This window comes from Nannobrachium achirus (genome assembly GCF_963921795.1).
Source record: "Nannobrachium achirus genome assembly, chromosome: 13".
Classification (NCBI taxonomy): domain Eukaryota; kingdom Metazoa; phylum Chordata; class Actinopteri; order Myctophiformes; family Myctophidae; genus Nannobrachium; species Nannobrachium achirus.
This window is the reverse complement of record NC_137833.1, coordinates 10446658-10463107: the sequence shown is the minus strand read 5'-3', so window position 1 is coordinate 10463107 and position 16450 is coordinate 10446658. Positions and strand designations below refer to the sequence as shown.

General features: G+C 43.7%; 1 protein-coding gene across 2 annotated transcripts in view; it reads right to left on the bottom strand.

Moving 5' to 3' along the window:
• Positions 1–16450, bottom strand: part of sptbn1 (spectrin, beta, non-erythrocytic 1) — a 182269-nt gene that overhangs the window by 79643 nt on the left and 86176 nt on the right. For both annotated transcript variants that reach the window (XM_080741157.1, XM_080741156.1), the window contains 2 exons: positions 4665–4816; positions 17–190 (listed from right to left, as the gene is read on the bottom strand). In XM_080741157.1, coding sequence (XP_080597283.1) covers positions 17–190; positions 4665–4816 — 326 coding nt within the window. The remainder of the gene's footprint in view (positions 1–16; positions 191–4664; positions 4817–16450) is intronic.

Below are 16450 nucleotides of genomic sequence, written 5' to 3'. Positions count from 1 at the left end.
CAGACAGACAGGGTACCTGGAAGCGCAGGATGATGGTCCAGATGAGACCCAGGGTGAGGCGGTGGTTCCCGTCCACGATGTCGTGAGAGCCCATGTTCTCCAGGTGGACTCTCTGCTCCTTGAGGAACTGCAGCGCCTTGTCCACGTTCTCCAGACAGTGGATACGCATCCTGCCCTTGGTGGGCTTAGGCTGCAGGGAGAGGGTATTTCTTTGTTTACAGTGAGAAAACACTACAAACATAATGTAATGTCCTCTTCAAAGCATAAAACACAGTCTGCAGTGAGGCCTCAGTGTAATCTCTTCCAGAGGGAGATTGACACTAGAAACTCAGCTGTTAACAACACAAAGCAATCTGTTGGACATTGAGTTTGATGTGTCCATTCTAAACAACTGTTGCAGTGGGCAGCTAGGCTAGGGGGCTGCCCAGTTTTTTTTTGCCACTGGGCAGCCCCCTAGATTAGAACGTGTTAAATGCATCAATAGAGGAGTTTGAACAATGTATACCTCTCAGCTTGAGTCTGTCTCTCCTATGCAGTCTCCCTCATAGCTTTCCTACTATCTGTCCCTCCTAAGCCGTCTCCCTCATAGCTTTCCTACTATCTGTCTCTCCTATGCCATCTCCCTCCCTTAAATTGACAGACAGAAAGCGGAGAGCCACACATCAGCAAAAAAGAAATCAGACAGAGGACATGAGGCCTGATTTATACTCCACTGTCTGCGGCCGCTTACCTACAAACATTAGACTGTGAAGAATAAGGAGATTTCCTAGTGGGGGGCCTGACTTACTATTCACCGACTTACTATTCACTGACTTGGAATTTAACATTTTGTCCCTGGCTGCATACTGTATCAGTGGGGTGTTTGTAACACACTAGAGGTTCGCGGGCCTACGGCCCGCTCACATCTAGAGTCCACGCCCGCTTCTTTTTTTTTGTTTTTTTAATTATTTTTTTTTGTTTGTTTTTTTTTTTTTTTTTTTTTATATTTTTTTTACCTTTTTTTTTTTTTTTTTTTAAATAAAAAGTTTTTTAGTAAAGAAGCGGGCGTGGACTCTAGATGTGAGCGGCCCTTTGGGCCGCGAACCTCTAGTAATGAATAATTGAGGACTGCTGTGCTGCCTTTCTCCATGGCGTTGTAAAGTTTCACTTTCGGTTTAGAGCCACGGGACCGTAAGCCTCTCTCTCTCTCTCTCTCTCCTCTCTCCCTCTCTCTCTCGAGTTGTAAAGTTTCACTTTCGGTTTAGACCCACGGACTGTAAAGCCTCTCTCTCTCTCTCTCTCTCTCTCTCTCTCTGTTGACTTTTGTGTGGCGCTGGTGTGACGTGAGGACGTGTGCGTGAGGACGTCGGCACGTGTGCCACGTGATCATTCCTAGCCAATTGGAGTGCTGCATTTGGTCCTGTCTACCCGTCTACCTGTCTACCAAATACCGCTGGCTGCAGTTCTAAAATGTATATGTTAGGATGGACAGGCTCACTTTTGGGCTGAGTTGTCCAAAATGAAGGTTATTTTCAGGAGAAAACTACAATTCAGAAACACGGCAGGAGAGATGGTACAAATTCAGGAGACTGCGGCTAAATTCAGGAGTGTTGGCAGGTGTGCAGATCGGCCTCACACACCATGGTGTGCTGCACCGGCCGGCTCACAACTAAGTATAAATCTAGCTTGAGCTTGAGAGAGAGATGGAGAGAGAGAAGATAGAGAGATGTTCAACTATGTTGTGTTAACCTGCTTCAGCAGAGCAGTACAGTCCTGCAGGCATGCAGATGTTTGACACAACAGTACATACTGTACTGGCTCAGTACTCTCAGCTGATTTATAGTGGCACGTTTTCATAAGCACATTTTAGACAGCGCAGGACTAGGAGAGACAGGCGGTACACATAACGCAAAACAGATAAGTCAGCGTGTGTTAGTATGTGCTATGAATATGTATATGATTGTTTAAAGGCCGATGTGCTGTGCTGTCAGATGGTTTTCATGTGTCTAAATATCATCTGCTCCCAGAAGCAGTGCTTTGTTGGACCACGTGACCAAGACACACCACATGGTTCAGGGCCGCTGTCAAGAGGACAGACAGACATGCAGACAGACAGACAGCTGGACCAAGGCCTGAGACGTCGGACATCAGCCCTGGACGGGTTTCAACACGAGACACAATCACACTCCATGAATGCATCCATTCATAACCGACTCTCTCCGTCTCTCTCTCTCCATTCCTCTTTTCTCTCACGCTTTCATGCTGTTCCCTCTCTTCTCTCCTCAATCGCTCTCATTTTCACTTCCATCCCTCTATCTTGTCCTCCCTCCCTCCCTCCCTCCTTTCCATCGTTCTTTCCTTCCTCAGCCCTCCATCGCGGATCCCTCGTTCCGCCCCCACTGCTTCTGGCGTCTGACCGAGGAGTTCTTAAACTCCACTTCCTTTCATTCTTTCTCCCTCTCTGTCTTCCTTTCTTTGGCTGTCATCTTCTTTTCTTCCTCTCTCCTCTCCGCTTCCTCCCTCCCGGGGTGAGAGGGCCAGTGTTGAGTGGACCTCCCGGGGTGAGTGGACCAGTTCTCCCAGTTAGAAGCGGACACAGAGCCAGTTGGCTCCGCTTACACATCCTTCGCGTTGTATTTACAACATGGACGACCGATGAATCATATTAACCCTAGTGTCCCTATTTCTATTATTATTATTATTATTGTAGACACAGATGTCCAGCATGTTTCAACATTCAACAGGTTGTGGTTTGCCAGCCAAGGAGTGTGTGTGCAAAGTTTGGCATGGATAGGGGCAACGGTTCCAGAGATAGGAGTAGGGCCAAAAGTGTGACGTGATGTGACGGACAGACGGAGGGACTGACTGAAGGACTGGTGGAGGTTTTCATATTAACTTGTGACCTGATGGTCGCGACTAATACATTTTAAGCCGTGCCAGCCAATGCTGCAAGTTACTTTGTGTGTTTGTATGTCTGTATATGATACGGCATAATCAGCTGCAACTGTTTGCAACACAAAGCTGTCTCTTTTGATTTTTAGTTATGAATATTTGAATAAATTCACATTTTTGTTTCTCCAACCACATAATATATACTTGGTGAAGTTGACCCGAGATGCCTCTGTACTAAAGTAAGTGTGTGTGTGTGTGTGTGTGTGTGTGTGTGTGTGTGTGTGTGTGTGTGTGTGCATGCGTGTGTGTGTGAATGCGTGTGTGTGTGCATGCGTGTGTGTGTCAGAGAAAGAAAGGATCCATACAGTAGGAAGAGAAAGCAAAGGAGAGCAGGGTGAGAGAGTGTGTAATATATTCTGGTTCCTATGGTGACAGCAGGCTGGCAGTAACACCACACACACACGCACGCGCGCTCGTAAAAGCCACAATCCAAACTTATTTTAACATTTTAGTCTAACCAAACTGTATGGTAGAGGTACTGTATGTTCAAATATTCATGGGTTGCATTTGTAGTCCTAAACCGGCCATATTGAGGACCAACACAAGTGTTCAATGTGTCTGATTGGCATAGAACCAATGTTCTACGTTAATCAAAACACCTGTGTTGGTCCTCAAAATGTCTGGTGTAGGACTACAAATGCAACCCATGAATATGCCCTCTTGGGTGAGCAAAAGGTACATGTAGGTAGATATTGTTGTCACAAACAGAGACCCGGGCTTGAATCCCGGGTGTTACAGCTGCCAATTACCTCTCTCCTTACGGAATGCAGCTTTTACATATGATTGTAAGAGCAACGCTGATGAAGAGAAAGAGAAAGTGACGGACAAAGATAATGAAAGAGAAAGTGTAGGACGTGCATGCATGGAACTGTCATATCACCTCAGTTACTTACAGGAGTCAAGCTCAAACATAGCACGTAGCAGATCAACAAGCTCAACACTTTCTAAAGAACCATTTGCTTTTATGAAATATCCAAGACCATCATGGTTTTTATGGAAGATGCTTCTGGACATGTATTCTATTGCAAGTTTGAGCAATTCCAACACTCTTTCATCTTAAAATAAGTTTAATATTACTTTTTCAGACACATTCGGGAGTTACTGTATGCCCGACTTACATTTTTGCGTGACAAGTATTGCACTGAGAATAGCTGACCTACAAGCTCAGAACACATCGGGCTGCGACGCTTTCTGAGCTTGTAGATCAGCTAACTTCAGCTGTCAACTAGCATTATAGTCCTTGAGAGAAAGCCAAGAGAAAGACATGGACCTGGAATTATTTTATACATTAGCTATTGAAAAATAGCAGATATAAAAGCTCACAGCGCACGCTGCTAGCTTGTAGATCTGCTATTTTTGAAAGATCAAGAAAATGTGTGCAAATCTTTTGAATATATATACAGTATTTTTAAAGTGAACATTTGTAACTCAAATATTTGCTTCTGGGGGGGTCCCTGGAACAGAATATTTTGATACTGGTTGGCAGAGGAAGTGTAGCGCCTGCAGGATTACATTAGATAATTGGTAATGGGTGAAAAATGGGTTACAAAATCATGGGATAAAGTTTTAAAAGAATATTTTGAGACTGGGGACGGCGGCCAAACGCATATAAATTCTAGGGGTCCTTGACATGAAAATGTTTGAGAACCACTGACATAGAAACATGCGTTTTTCAAAAACCTCAGAAGGATTTAGAAGACATTTATAGAATAGAGGGTGCGTTGCATTCGTACCAGCCTCTCTCCAGACAGGACCTCCAGCAGCTTGATGAGACTGCGTCCATCCCTCAGGTCCATGTAGAGATCAGTGATCCTGCCAGACACCCTGGACAGGTGAGAGTTCACCCACTTGGTGAAGGTCTTCTTCTGTACGGCCTCACGCTCATCTACACAGAGAGAGAAAGAGACAGAGAGAGAGATACGTTAAGGCAGTGTTCCTCAAACTTTTACATTTCAAGGTCTCCTCTTAACTCTGACAGTATACAAATGGAACCAAATCATGGTTCCATGATATGTGATCATATCATTGGTTCCATGATATGTGATCATAACAGATAATAGAACTGCTACCAACAGCATTGGTGTGTTTAGATCAGTGCGTTCCAAACCGTTTAGGTAGAGACCCGAAAGAGAGAAATCTGAGAAAAGGATTGAAAATAGCAGTTATACAAGCTCACAACGTGTCGCGATGCCATCTGCAATTTCCACTAATGCTTAATAAACATCGTCATAAACACTTGATGCTTCCAGTCTGGTTTAAAGACTTTTGTTAAATTATGGTCCCATGTACCAATTTACAATTTAGGCATTTAGCAGATGCTTTTAGTCCAAAGCGACTTCCAATAAGCAGGTAATACATCAATATAATAAGTAAGATAATATGTCAATACATCAACAACAATAGTGTGTGCCAGCGGCTACGTCATTGTAGTCCTTAGCGGCCATTTCTTGGGTCAAAACACAGGTGTTTCAATTGTTTGATTGCATAGAACTAATGCTATAGTCTAATCAGAACACCTGCGTAAGGCTGTGTTTACCCAAGAAATGGCCGTTCTCAGAACTACATTTGGCACACCCTATAGAACAAATGCATAGGAGTATCAAAATCTAGAAAAACAATAACATAGGTACGTACTACGTAGCCCACGCACCTAATCAGTATTTCTTTTTTTCTAAAACCTAAAAATACTATCTAGCTTCATGTGTGGTCATAGAGGGAAGAGGAGTGTTACAGTAGTGCTCTGGGTTTAGGTGGAGTCTGAAGAGGTGAGTCTTCAGTCCATGGCGGAAGCTAGGGAGTGAGTCTGTAGTTCTAAGTGCGACAGGGAGTTTATTCCACAGTGTGGGGGCCAGGAGGGCAAATTGTCAAGGACAAGTGGATTTTTGTCCTAGGGATTTTAGCGAGGGTTCTGTCAGCATCCCTGTGTCGGCTGATCTGAGTGAACGGGTGGGGTTGTAGGGGTTGATCAGGTTTTATGTATTTTAAAATTGACGATAAATTAGTGTAGGCCGTAGGAGGGGCGCGGCTAGCTTGATTGTCAAGCTCCTAAACCAATAGCATGTATTGACCCATCCCCCGCTCTGTCCCAACCAATAGAATCCGGGTACCATTTCCATTTTCAGGACAGGATGTAGAAAGATGGGCAGCATTCACACGCTTGCTAAGCAGGCTTCATTTATGCTCTGTAGAAACCAATGGGTGACCGTTCACCCACCGTTCCCTTAGTCCATGTTTCTCTACAGTCTATGGAACACACACACACACACACACACACACACACACACACACACACGCACGCACATACACATCCCTGCTGATTGTGTGTGCCTGTGCATTTCCTGCACGCCTTTCCTCGGTTAGGTGTGTGTGTCGTCATACATCCCGAGTAAATATGTGTTTGTATGCATACGTGTTTCCTAGAGGTTGTGTGTGTGTGTGTGTGTGTGTGTGTGTGTGTGTGTGTGTGTGTGTGTGTGTGTGTGTGTGTGTGTGTGTGTGTGTTGCATCCCATCAGTCCATTGTTCTTTGACAGTGTGTATGGGAGCGGTTTCCTGTCTGAGAATGCAGACTCAATTTGCAGTACTTAAAGCACACACACACACTTGAGGTGAGCAGCAACATTGTACGAACAGATAGGCACGCAAGGAAGTTCTCTCACACACACGCGCGCACAAAAGCTGGTATGATAAAGCCAAACAGTTCATGATCTCATGGAGAACATATTGCTCTCTGGAAGGAAACTGGAATGGCCTTCAGACACACACACACACACACGCACACGCACACGCACACACACACACACAACAAAATGAATAAGACTACTATTTCTTTCACATGACCCGTCTCTTTTACAAACTGAACTGTGTGTGTGTGTGTGTGTGTGTGTGTGTGTGTGTGTGTGTGTGTGTGTGTGTGTGTGTGTGTGTGTGTGTGTGTGTGTGTGTGTGTGTGTGTGTGTGTGTGTGTGTGTGTGTGCGCGCGCGCGCCACAGTGAGACAATAGCTGCAGTGTTGAGTGACCTTCACCACAGACTCATCAGGACTGACTGAATGTTTACTGACTGACACAAATACCATTTAGGCATTTATTATCTCCCTCTCACACACACACACACACATATCAACAGGAACTTACGCAGTCAAAGATCACAGCGAAAAACACAAACAGCAGACAAACTACATGGCATACTAGGTCAAACATCAGTGCACATAGTAACTAGGTCAAACATCGACCCTAGCATCTGTCTAAAGTCTAAACCATGTTCCCCAACGGGCCTGGACTAGAGGGTAGCACGGGTCCGCGGGTAACCGAAGATCCCTGCCTCGAACCGAGAACCGAACCCAAAATATTGACTTGTCCCTCGGGTCGGATCAGTTCCAACTGCAGAAAATGTAATTCTTCCACCTAAGAAACATTGCTAGTCCGACCATTTCTCTCCCAGGCTGAGACTGAAATTGATTCATTGTTTTATCTCCAGCAGGCTTGATTACTGTGATGCTCTCCTGTCTGGCCAAAAAAAACAGCAATAGTCGGTTACAACTTGTCCAGACTCCAGAATGCAGCAGCACATGTATTGACAAAGACCAAACAGAAAGCACACATAACGCCTGTTTTAAAACCCCTGCATTGGGTTGCCTGTCAGTTTTTAATATATTTTAAGATCCTATCACTGGTTTTTAAGTCAGTAAATGGAAATGCACCGGCCTACCCATTTTTTGGACCCGTGCTAGCCTGGAGCCATTCTCATAGGTCAAAACAGATTAATAGTTTGTCTTACAACCACAAACATCAGATCTATAAAAACTAATTTATGGCTCGTGTGACCTCTGTGTTACAGCAAACGTCAGTTGGACTGTGATGTCAAAGCACCTGACATTAAGTAGAACTGTGATAGTCCACTATGACATTAACCTATTTAGGGTTAAGGCCGATTCTAAAAATACCTTCTAAATCCTTCTAAACTTCAAATACTTATTAAACATACAAAGATACATGTTGCTATACTTACATGCATAGCAACGACAATAAATGGTAAATGGTGCATTTATATAGCGCTTTTAATCCAAAGCGCTTTACATAGATTGTGCATTACATTCACCCATTCACACACACATTCATACACCGGTGGCGGAGGAAGCCATGCAAGGCACCAACCTACTCACCGGAGGCAATTAGGGGTTCAGAGTCTTGCCCAAGGACCCTTCGACATTAACTCAGGGGGAGCCCGGATTCGAACTGGGAACCCTTCGGGATTTATACCCTTCGTGCTCTAATACCAGTTTCTCTACCCCTGAGCTATGCCGCCCCACAATGATATGTGATATAACACTATGACATTCATTCAGTAGGACTGTGATATTACACTATCACATTCATTCAGTAGGACTGTGATATTACAGTATGACATTCAGTAGGACTGTGATATTACACTATGACATTCAGTAGGGCTGTGATATTACAGTATGACATTCAGTAGGACTGTGATATTACAGTATGACATTCAGCTGTGTCATGCTATAGCGTGACCATGACTCAGCCAACCAGCTGACCTGGGATCAGTGCTGCCACTGGGCATCTCTGCTGCTTCTAAACACTGTTCTGTCTAAACAAGACTGAATGTGAGAGTGTGTGCGTGTGCGTTCGCGAGCGCGTGTGCGTGCGTGCGTGTGTGTGTGTGTTTGTGTGCGTGGGAGCGAGACGGCTTCCCCATCCCGTGTTTTTCAGAGGAGCAAATGCCACCACTATACAGTAGAAAATTACACACACACACACACACACACACACACACACACACACACACACACAGTCCATAATATCAATCCAGGTCTTAATTCTTCACACCACCTCCCTGTCTGTCAATGAACTGTCCATAATGCATGTAATAAACAATAATGGATCTAGCGCTTTTCTAAGCCCAGTTGCAAACTCAACTCGCTTTACAATGGTCCATTCATTCATAAATTGGGAGGTGAAGCGGCAAACAGTCGACGCCAGCGTCCTCACTCCCACGTTCACACACACCAATGGTGGCAAGCTTGCACTCGACCAACTCCTTGTAGGCAATGTGGGGTTCAGTGTCTTGCCCAAGGACACTTTGACAGGGCCCACCTTAACGATCATCACCACGAAAGCGTGGGGTGGCTCAAAGTAGCTGACAGAGTACAGCATCTTGCAATGGGCCTGGTGTACAAGATACACTACACCTCCAAGATACCCATGTACCTGACAAACTACTTTCGAAAGGTCAAGGATGTCCACGATCACAACACCAGAGGCAGCTCCACTAATCATGTTCAACGAGATTTAACACTAAACAAGGCTCTAATTCGTTCTCCTGCTATACCATCAACATGTGGAACGCCCTTCCGTAAGCCTTAAAGGAGACCCAATCCCTAGCTTCCTTCAAAATCGGTATGAAAAGTCACCTTCAGGCGGCTGCTACTCGTGACTTGTAAATAGAATAAGGCCCCATGCTACCCCCCCCCCCCCCTTTTTGTCTGCTTTTGTAATTGATGTTATGCTTTTTCTGCTTTTGAAATTGATGTTATCCTAGGTAAAGTAAGGTACTGTGTTCTATCCGTCTGTCTTTTAATGTTATATGAGATACTTAAAGTGGTTCCTGTGTAAATAATCCGTAATGCTTTCTAGGCTTTCTCCTTTTAGTTGACCTTGTACCAGTGATTTGTGCTGTCATGAAACTATTGCAAACTGCTAATAAACTCTTCAATCAATCAATCAATCAAACATGTGGACAGGAGGAGTCGGGATTCGAACCACCGACCCAGGGATCCTTGGCCTGAGCCACAGCCTTCCTATGTGATCAGCCTCATGTGATCTAGTGTTCCATCATGAACCATCCACAGCTCCTCTGCTTTCTGTCCCCAGAACAACAACTAGATGTGGAGAAACAGCATATGTGTCGGGCGGAAACCCCATATCTCCATATTCTTAACGTTCTTGTCTTGATGGTCTTGAACGCCCTACCCGATCATACTGGACTACATCGTCACACAAAATCATCAACAGCAGCAGGTCTATGAGCTCAAGCTTGTCCATTTGCTACCTTTTCCACAGTTTTGGACATAATGAGGTTTCCACCCGACAGAAGATGCAGTGTTTATGTTCCACACATCTGGAACAAACTCTATGGTCTGACGTGACTCTTAGTTTGTTTAAAACACAGCTGCTGCCTTTTTTATTTATTCTTCTATTATTATTTCTCCTGCACTGAAATTGTATTATTTAATTTTTGTTTTATTTCAACTTATTGTATTTTACTTGGATTTGAATGTATAATATAGTGTTTCTCGATGTTTCAAGTAGAGCACTACACTAGTAATTGCTTTGCTGTTGAATGGTGCAATAGCAAATAAACAGGCCTTGGCAGAATGACTGTCAACAGCTCTCTCTAGTTTGTAGGAGAGCAAATATCTGCTGCTCAGCAGACAAGACACTTGGTCGGCCTGTTGGCCAGTGAAGGTATTGCGTCTATGAGCAGTACTACTTAAACAACTTAACATTTGGCACTACTTAGGTGTCCTACTAACTGACTCCAGGGCAGTGTTGATATTGACAGCAAAGTTCGATTACGTTTTAGTCATAGTCATTTGAAGGATGCCAAACAAAAACAAGTTTTACTCTGTACCTAACAATAAAGTACAACCTTGAACTTGAATACAATTTCATTGACGTTTTCATCATCTGAAATCTGATGGCATCGCAAAGACTTGTAATGCCTGATTTTACACTTGGTTGCATGCTGAAAATAGTAGGTCTACAAGTTCACAACATGCCGTGTTGTGAGCTTGTAGATCTGCTATTTTCACAGTAAAACACCCTAGTGCAACCAAACATAAAATTACTTGTCTTCTAGTTCTGCTGGATCTCTTCTCTACTAGTCCCTCCCTATCATTTCTCCTTATATAAATATAAAATGCAGCTTTAAGCAGAAAAGAGACAATGAGACAGAGTGACAGAGCGGTGAATGTCACACAATGCTAAGCAGCATGTCTGTGGAATAGTTGTGATTCAATAAACGACTGAGGACGGAAATGAGCTAACTGTGTTAGCCGCTAAGCTAGCTGTCGCAATGCAGGAGACAGCCAGGAGAGGGGACACACGCGCACACGCACGAACACACACACACACACACACACACACACACACACACACACACACACACACACACACACACACACACACACACACACACACACACACACACACACACACACACACACACACACACACACACACACACACACACACACACACACACACACACACAGCTAAGCAAAATTCAATGTCAGAGCATACTTCAATTACCACTTGGGTTACAAATACTGCTGAACACACAGTACAGATAGATTGCAGGTGTGTGTGTGTGTGTGTGTGTGTGTTTGAGAGAGAGGGAGAGATGAAGGGAGAGAGGGAGAGAGAGGGGTGAGGGAGGGACAGAGATGGAGACAGAGAGAGAGATTCCATTGTAAGTGGGGCGAGGCTGTGAGGTATTGAAGATAATGGTTCAATGGCAACACACACACACACACACACACACACACACACACACACACACACACACACACACACACACACACACACACACACACACACACACACACACACACACACACACACACACACACACACACACACACACACACACACACACAGTAAACAATGACCTTGATCTGTGCATGGCGCACACACGTACACACAATTGTGCATACAGACAAAAACAAACGGCATTATACGCATGCACACACAGACAAACACTTCCCGTCAAACACATCCGCAGGCGCACCCCACACACACTAACACACGCACACACACACACAACAAGGGTGTAGTCTCAGTCTATAAAACAACTATACCATAATATGACAAAAACAGCTGTTTAACTAGGGACACAAGTAAGTGCGTGCACACACACACACACACACACACACACACACAGGAGTTGAGGCTTAAATGACAAGAATTCATTCTAGCACGATTAGCATCAGACACACACAAATGTGTTGACAACTTGGTGCTATTCTGAATGACACAATAGACAATCTTCAGCCACACACACACACAAAGACAAATTGATGCACACATGCGTGTGCGCACGCACACACACGCACACACACGCACAGAGTTTGGAGTGAGTTATCTCAGCTGTGGAGAGCAGTGTTGACCACAGACTCACCCTACATACTGTAGGCCTACATCACTGCAACTCATTTCAAGATTCATTTATTTATTCATTTTACTAAATATCAGCCAAAACATCAGTAATGGGTGGTCTAGGGCAGGGATACTCAAACTTCTGAACCGGTGGGCCACATTACAAAAATTACAAGGGGCCGCGGGCCGGTAAAATCTCGCTCTTTCGAACGACCATCATTTCAACCGGAGGGTTAGCGACTCACCCCACGGCCACGGAGGTTAAGGTTAGGATAAAGGTTAGAGTTGGGAGTCGAAAAGATGATGTGTAGAAACAGCGAAGCTATCCCCCGCGGGCCAGTTGATAAAATGACATTACTTGATAACTTTTTGCTTTATTCCCACATAACTCAAGACAATTTCAATGTGCATTATTTTATGGCTTGGAATTCCATTTATATTCTGTCAACCAACATTTGTAATCAAAGTAATTTGCTACATGTTCTCTCTTTTTAATAATTCTGTGAAATTAGCATATTCCACAAAAACACCAAAATAAATGAATGTACGTTTGTCTGCTATTTGTCTGGGTTGATATCTGTCTGCCTGTTATCGAGCTGGATAACATTAAAGATAGCTGAGCATATCTCTCTTTCAATTGCTTCACAATGCTATTTATGACTTTGCCACATTCAACACAAATGGCTTTTTACAGAAAATAAACTTGATTTTGATAGTTGAAATTGATAGTTAAGGAAAATAAAATAAAATCAAACAATCTACTTAAAATAGATTACCCAGACTGTTTAGCTACCAAATGGCTAATGATGCAGTTGTTAAGTAGAGCTACAGTACGTCTCTTCATTTGCATTAGGCCTACTATAAAATTTTTGGTATGCTAATAAGTTGGGCAGAGGCAGAGCCACTGGTAAAAAAAAAGAGAGAGAAAAAAAACTGCGAAAATCGGCGATTTCTATGGCCGTTTTCAAGATGTTTTGTCCATTATCTCTGGAACGCAAGGTCCAATCTGCTCAGTTTAAAACTTGTTGGATGCGCAACTTTGAGGACATTAAGCTGGTGGGCCAGTCAAAATGGTGCCGCGGGCCTGAAGTGGCCCGCGGGCCGGAGTTTGAGTATCACTGGTCTAGGGGCTCTCTAAAATCCTCTCTCTCTCCATAATCCATGAATGATTTTCCGGTGCCTGCGTCCCTTTTGGCACGAGTGTCGGACGCAGACATTGCGATTAAACGCGGTGTTAAGAGTTGTCAAAATACAATTCTGTTGATTGGTTATTGTGAAAAAAATACCAGTGAAACATATCAAAAATAACTTTAGTTTAATTGACATTAACACATTCATGTATATTTATATTTGATCAAATCCAGCTGTTGAGTGCCGAGGGCGTATACGTATACACGTTCTGAGTTTTTTCAGTGGAGAGCGATAAGACAGTGCTCTCCCACAGCCAGGAGAGATGCGAAGACTCAAATTCCCATGATCCATCTGTAGATGACTTCATCCGGAAAACCCCGTTTCCACCCGAGGCAATGTTATGAAATTTAGATTTGTGATTCTACTAAAGAATGGATCATTTCTCTCGATTTGGGTTCTGCACCCAGTGCCGTGCACAAAATTCGGCGCCACTGGCTTCATGCATATCTTGAGTCTGTGAGGTCAGATGTAAAGATATTGGCCAGCTCCATATATGGAGATGCCTTGGCCATATATGGAGTGTGACATGAGACATCCGTGAGGTCAGATGTAGAGGTATGGGCCAACTCCATATATGGAGATGTCTTGGCCATATATGAAGTGTGACATGAGGCGTGACACACAAACGGACGGACGGACGGACGGACTGACGGACATGATCTGCAGGTTTTCATACTAAGTGCGACCTACGGTAGGGCTGTCACAATTATTACATAATCGTCTAATTGTGATTTTTGGACATAATCGTGATTATTTTTCATAATCGTCATAATCGTTTCCATGTTGAAAAATGTTCATATACATCTACAAGCTCACAACGCGTCGCATCGCGACACGTTGTGAGCTTGTAGATCGGCTATTTCCACTACCAATGTTCTTTTTCAAGTGTAAAGTTGTCAAATATGTCAGTCATTTCTTTGTATATTTAGGTTGTGTGTCATATCTACCATGTGCAACTTCAAAGCCTAAAAGCCAAACAGAAATGTAATTATCAACGACAAAAACACAATTAAATCGTTAATCGCCAATTATTTGAGTGACAATTAATCGTCATGCAAAAATGTCATATCGTGACAGCCCTAACCTACGGTGGCAAATACCTGGCAGTGAATGTGTTAAGTACTACAGTAAATCTTGATTTTTTTTCCTTTCTTTCTTGGTGGTTACTCTGAATGGAGAGAGAGAGAGAGGAGGAAAAGAAAAGGAGATAAGAAACGGATACATTACAGGAAACAAGGGATGAATGGGGAGGAGCGGGACAAGGAAAGAGAGATAGAATGCCTGAGTTACCGACGCACAACCAAGAAGCAGAGAGGAGGAGGAAAACATAGAAAGAAGAGAAAGGAGTAGAATAAAAGAGAATGAAGAAGAAGGGATTAACCATTTTTTCTGAAAAAAACTCAAATATTATTCAAAAAATTATAAAAACAAATATGTTGCTACATACTGTACTGTACTACACTAAAATGTGTTCCTGGCCTGAATGGGTTAAACACTTAAACCCCAGCATCCGTTTTATGATGGCAGAGGAAACCATGCAAGGCACCAACCTGCTCACCGGGAGCAACTATAGGGGTCTTGCTCAAGGACTCTTCCACACTAACTCTGGGGGAGCCCGGGATCGAACTGGGAACCCTTGGGGAACCCTCCGTGTTCTAATGACGGTTTCTCTACCCCTGAGCCACTGCCGCCCCACAGTGAGAGCTTTCCCCACAATAACAGAAAATACACAAGTATAGACTAGAGCCCTGAGGAACTCCACTCCACCACAATAGGGTTTAAGTGGTTAAGGGGAGAAGGAAAGAGAGACAGTTGAACTACAGCAGTGGTTCTCAACCTGTGTCTCGGAACGCAGGGGGATTTTGGGGGGGTCCCCAGATGATTAACTTAATGTGCAACATTGTTTTCTCACTCAACAGTAAACAAACCAACATAAAGTTTAAGTGTTTAAATGGTATCTTCACATTTCTAAAGTGACAATTGTATGTCCTTTTTAATACCTTTAAAAGGGCAAATTAAACATTGGACAAATTGTCAAATATTAGAGGCAGAAATTGTAATTTACACAATAGAACCGTGTTAAACAAAATGTAATGCCTCTACTCTTAGTGCTCGTCAGGGTGGGGTCCCAGTTAAAATGATTATTATTTTGGGGGTCATAGCCTGAAAAGGTTGAGAACCACTGAACTACAGAATGAAGGAAAGAGAGACAGCTGAACTACAGAATGGAGGGAGGAAGACAGAGAGTGAATCCAGCTGATGTCACACTGACCGCCGTGTTACCTCGCCGTGGCAACCCCGGACTGACATCAGCCCAGCAACCACAACATGTCCTAGCAACAACACAGCACCTGGGAGCTACTTCTGTTAGCCTGACGCTAAGCTAGCGCTCTGCTGGCGGATTCTACATGATGGACCCAGAAAATACTGGAGGAAGAAAAGGATCATGAGCAGAACCTGTGTTATTAATGTTCATGTTCTACATCAATGTATTCAACAGGGGTTCCGGGACCCCTAGGGGGTCCTCAGAGTTACTACAGGGGGTCCTCCAAATCTTTGTGCGCTAGAAACCCTTTTCTCCTTTTTTATATTAACACATCTGGTGCCAACCCCGAGTTTCCCGAGTTTGAAAAGGTACCACCCCTGTGCCAACCCCGAGTTTCCAGAGTTTGGGCCGTTTTTGAAGAAAAACATTTTTTTTTCAAAAAAACTTTTTTTCAAAAAACTTTTTTGGACCTCCAGAAATGTATTAGGCATGATCGCGATCGCGAAATTGCATGTTTAACCCCCATACCAACCCATTCTTTCAAACATGGCAGCCATGTTTGTTTACATCTGAAGAAAACATAATGGCTAATAAATCATGAATGCCTGAACGGATTTCCAAGCGGACTTTTTTGTTTGAAAGCTGTGAACACAGTGTGCACACATGTGGTGCATCATCTAGGCATGGGCGTGCACAATCCGTGCACTATAAATTACATGGAAGTCTATGGAGACCATGGCATCGCGGGACACTGAAGAGAAAAAATCATTGCAACATAAGTGTTAACCAATTGAACCCTATAGCGTCCATATTCGGCAAACTTTAGCAAACAAAATAGCAGATCTACAAGCTCACAACGCCTCGCGCTGCGAGGCACTGTGAGCTTATAGA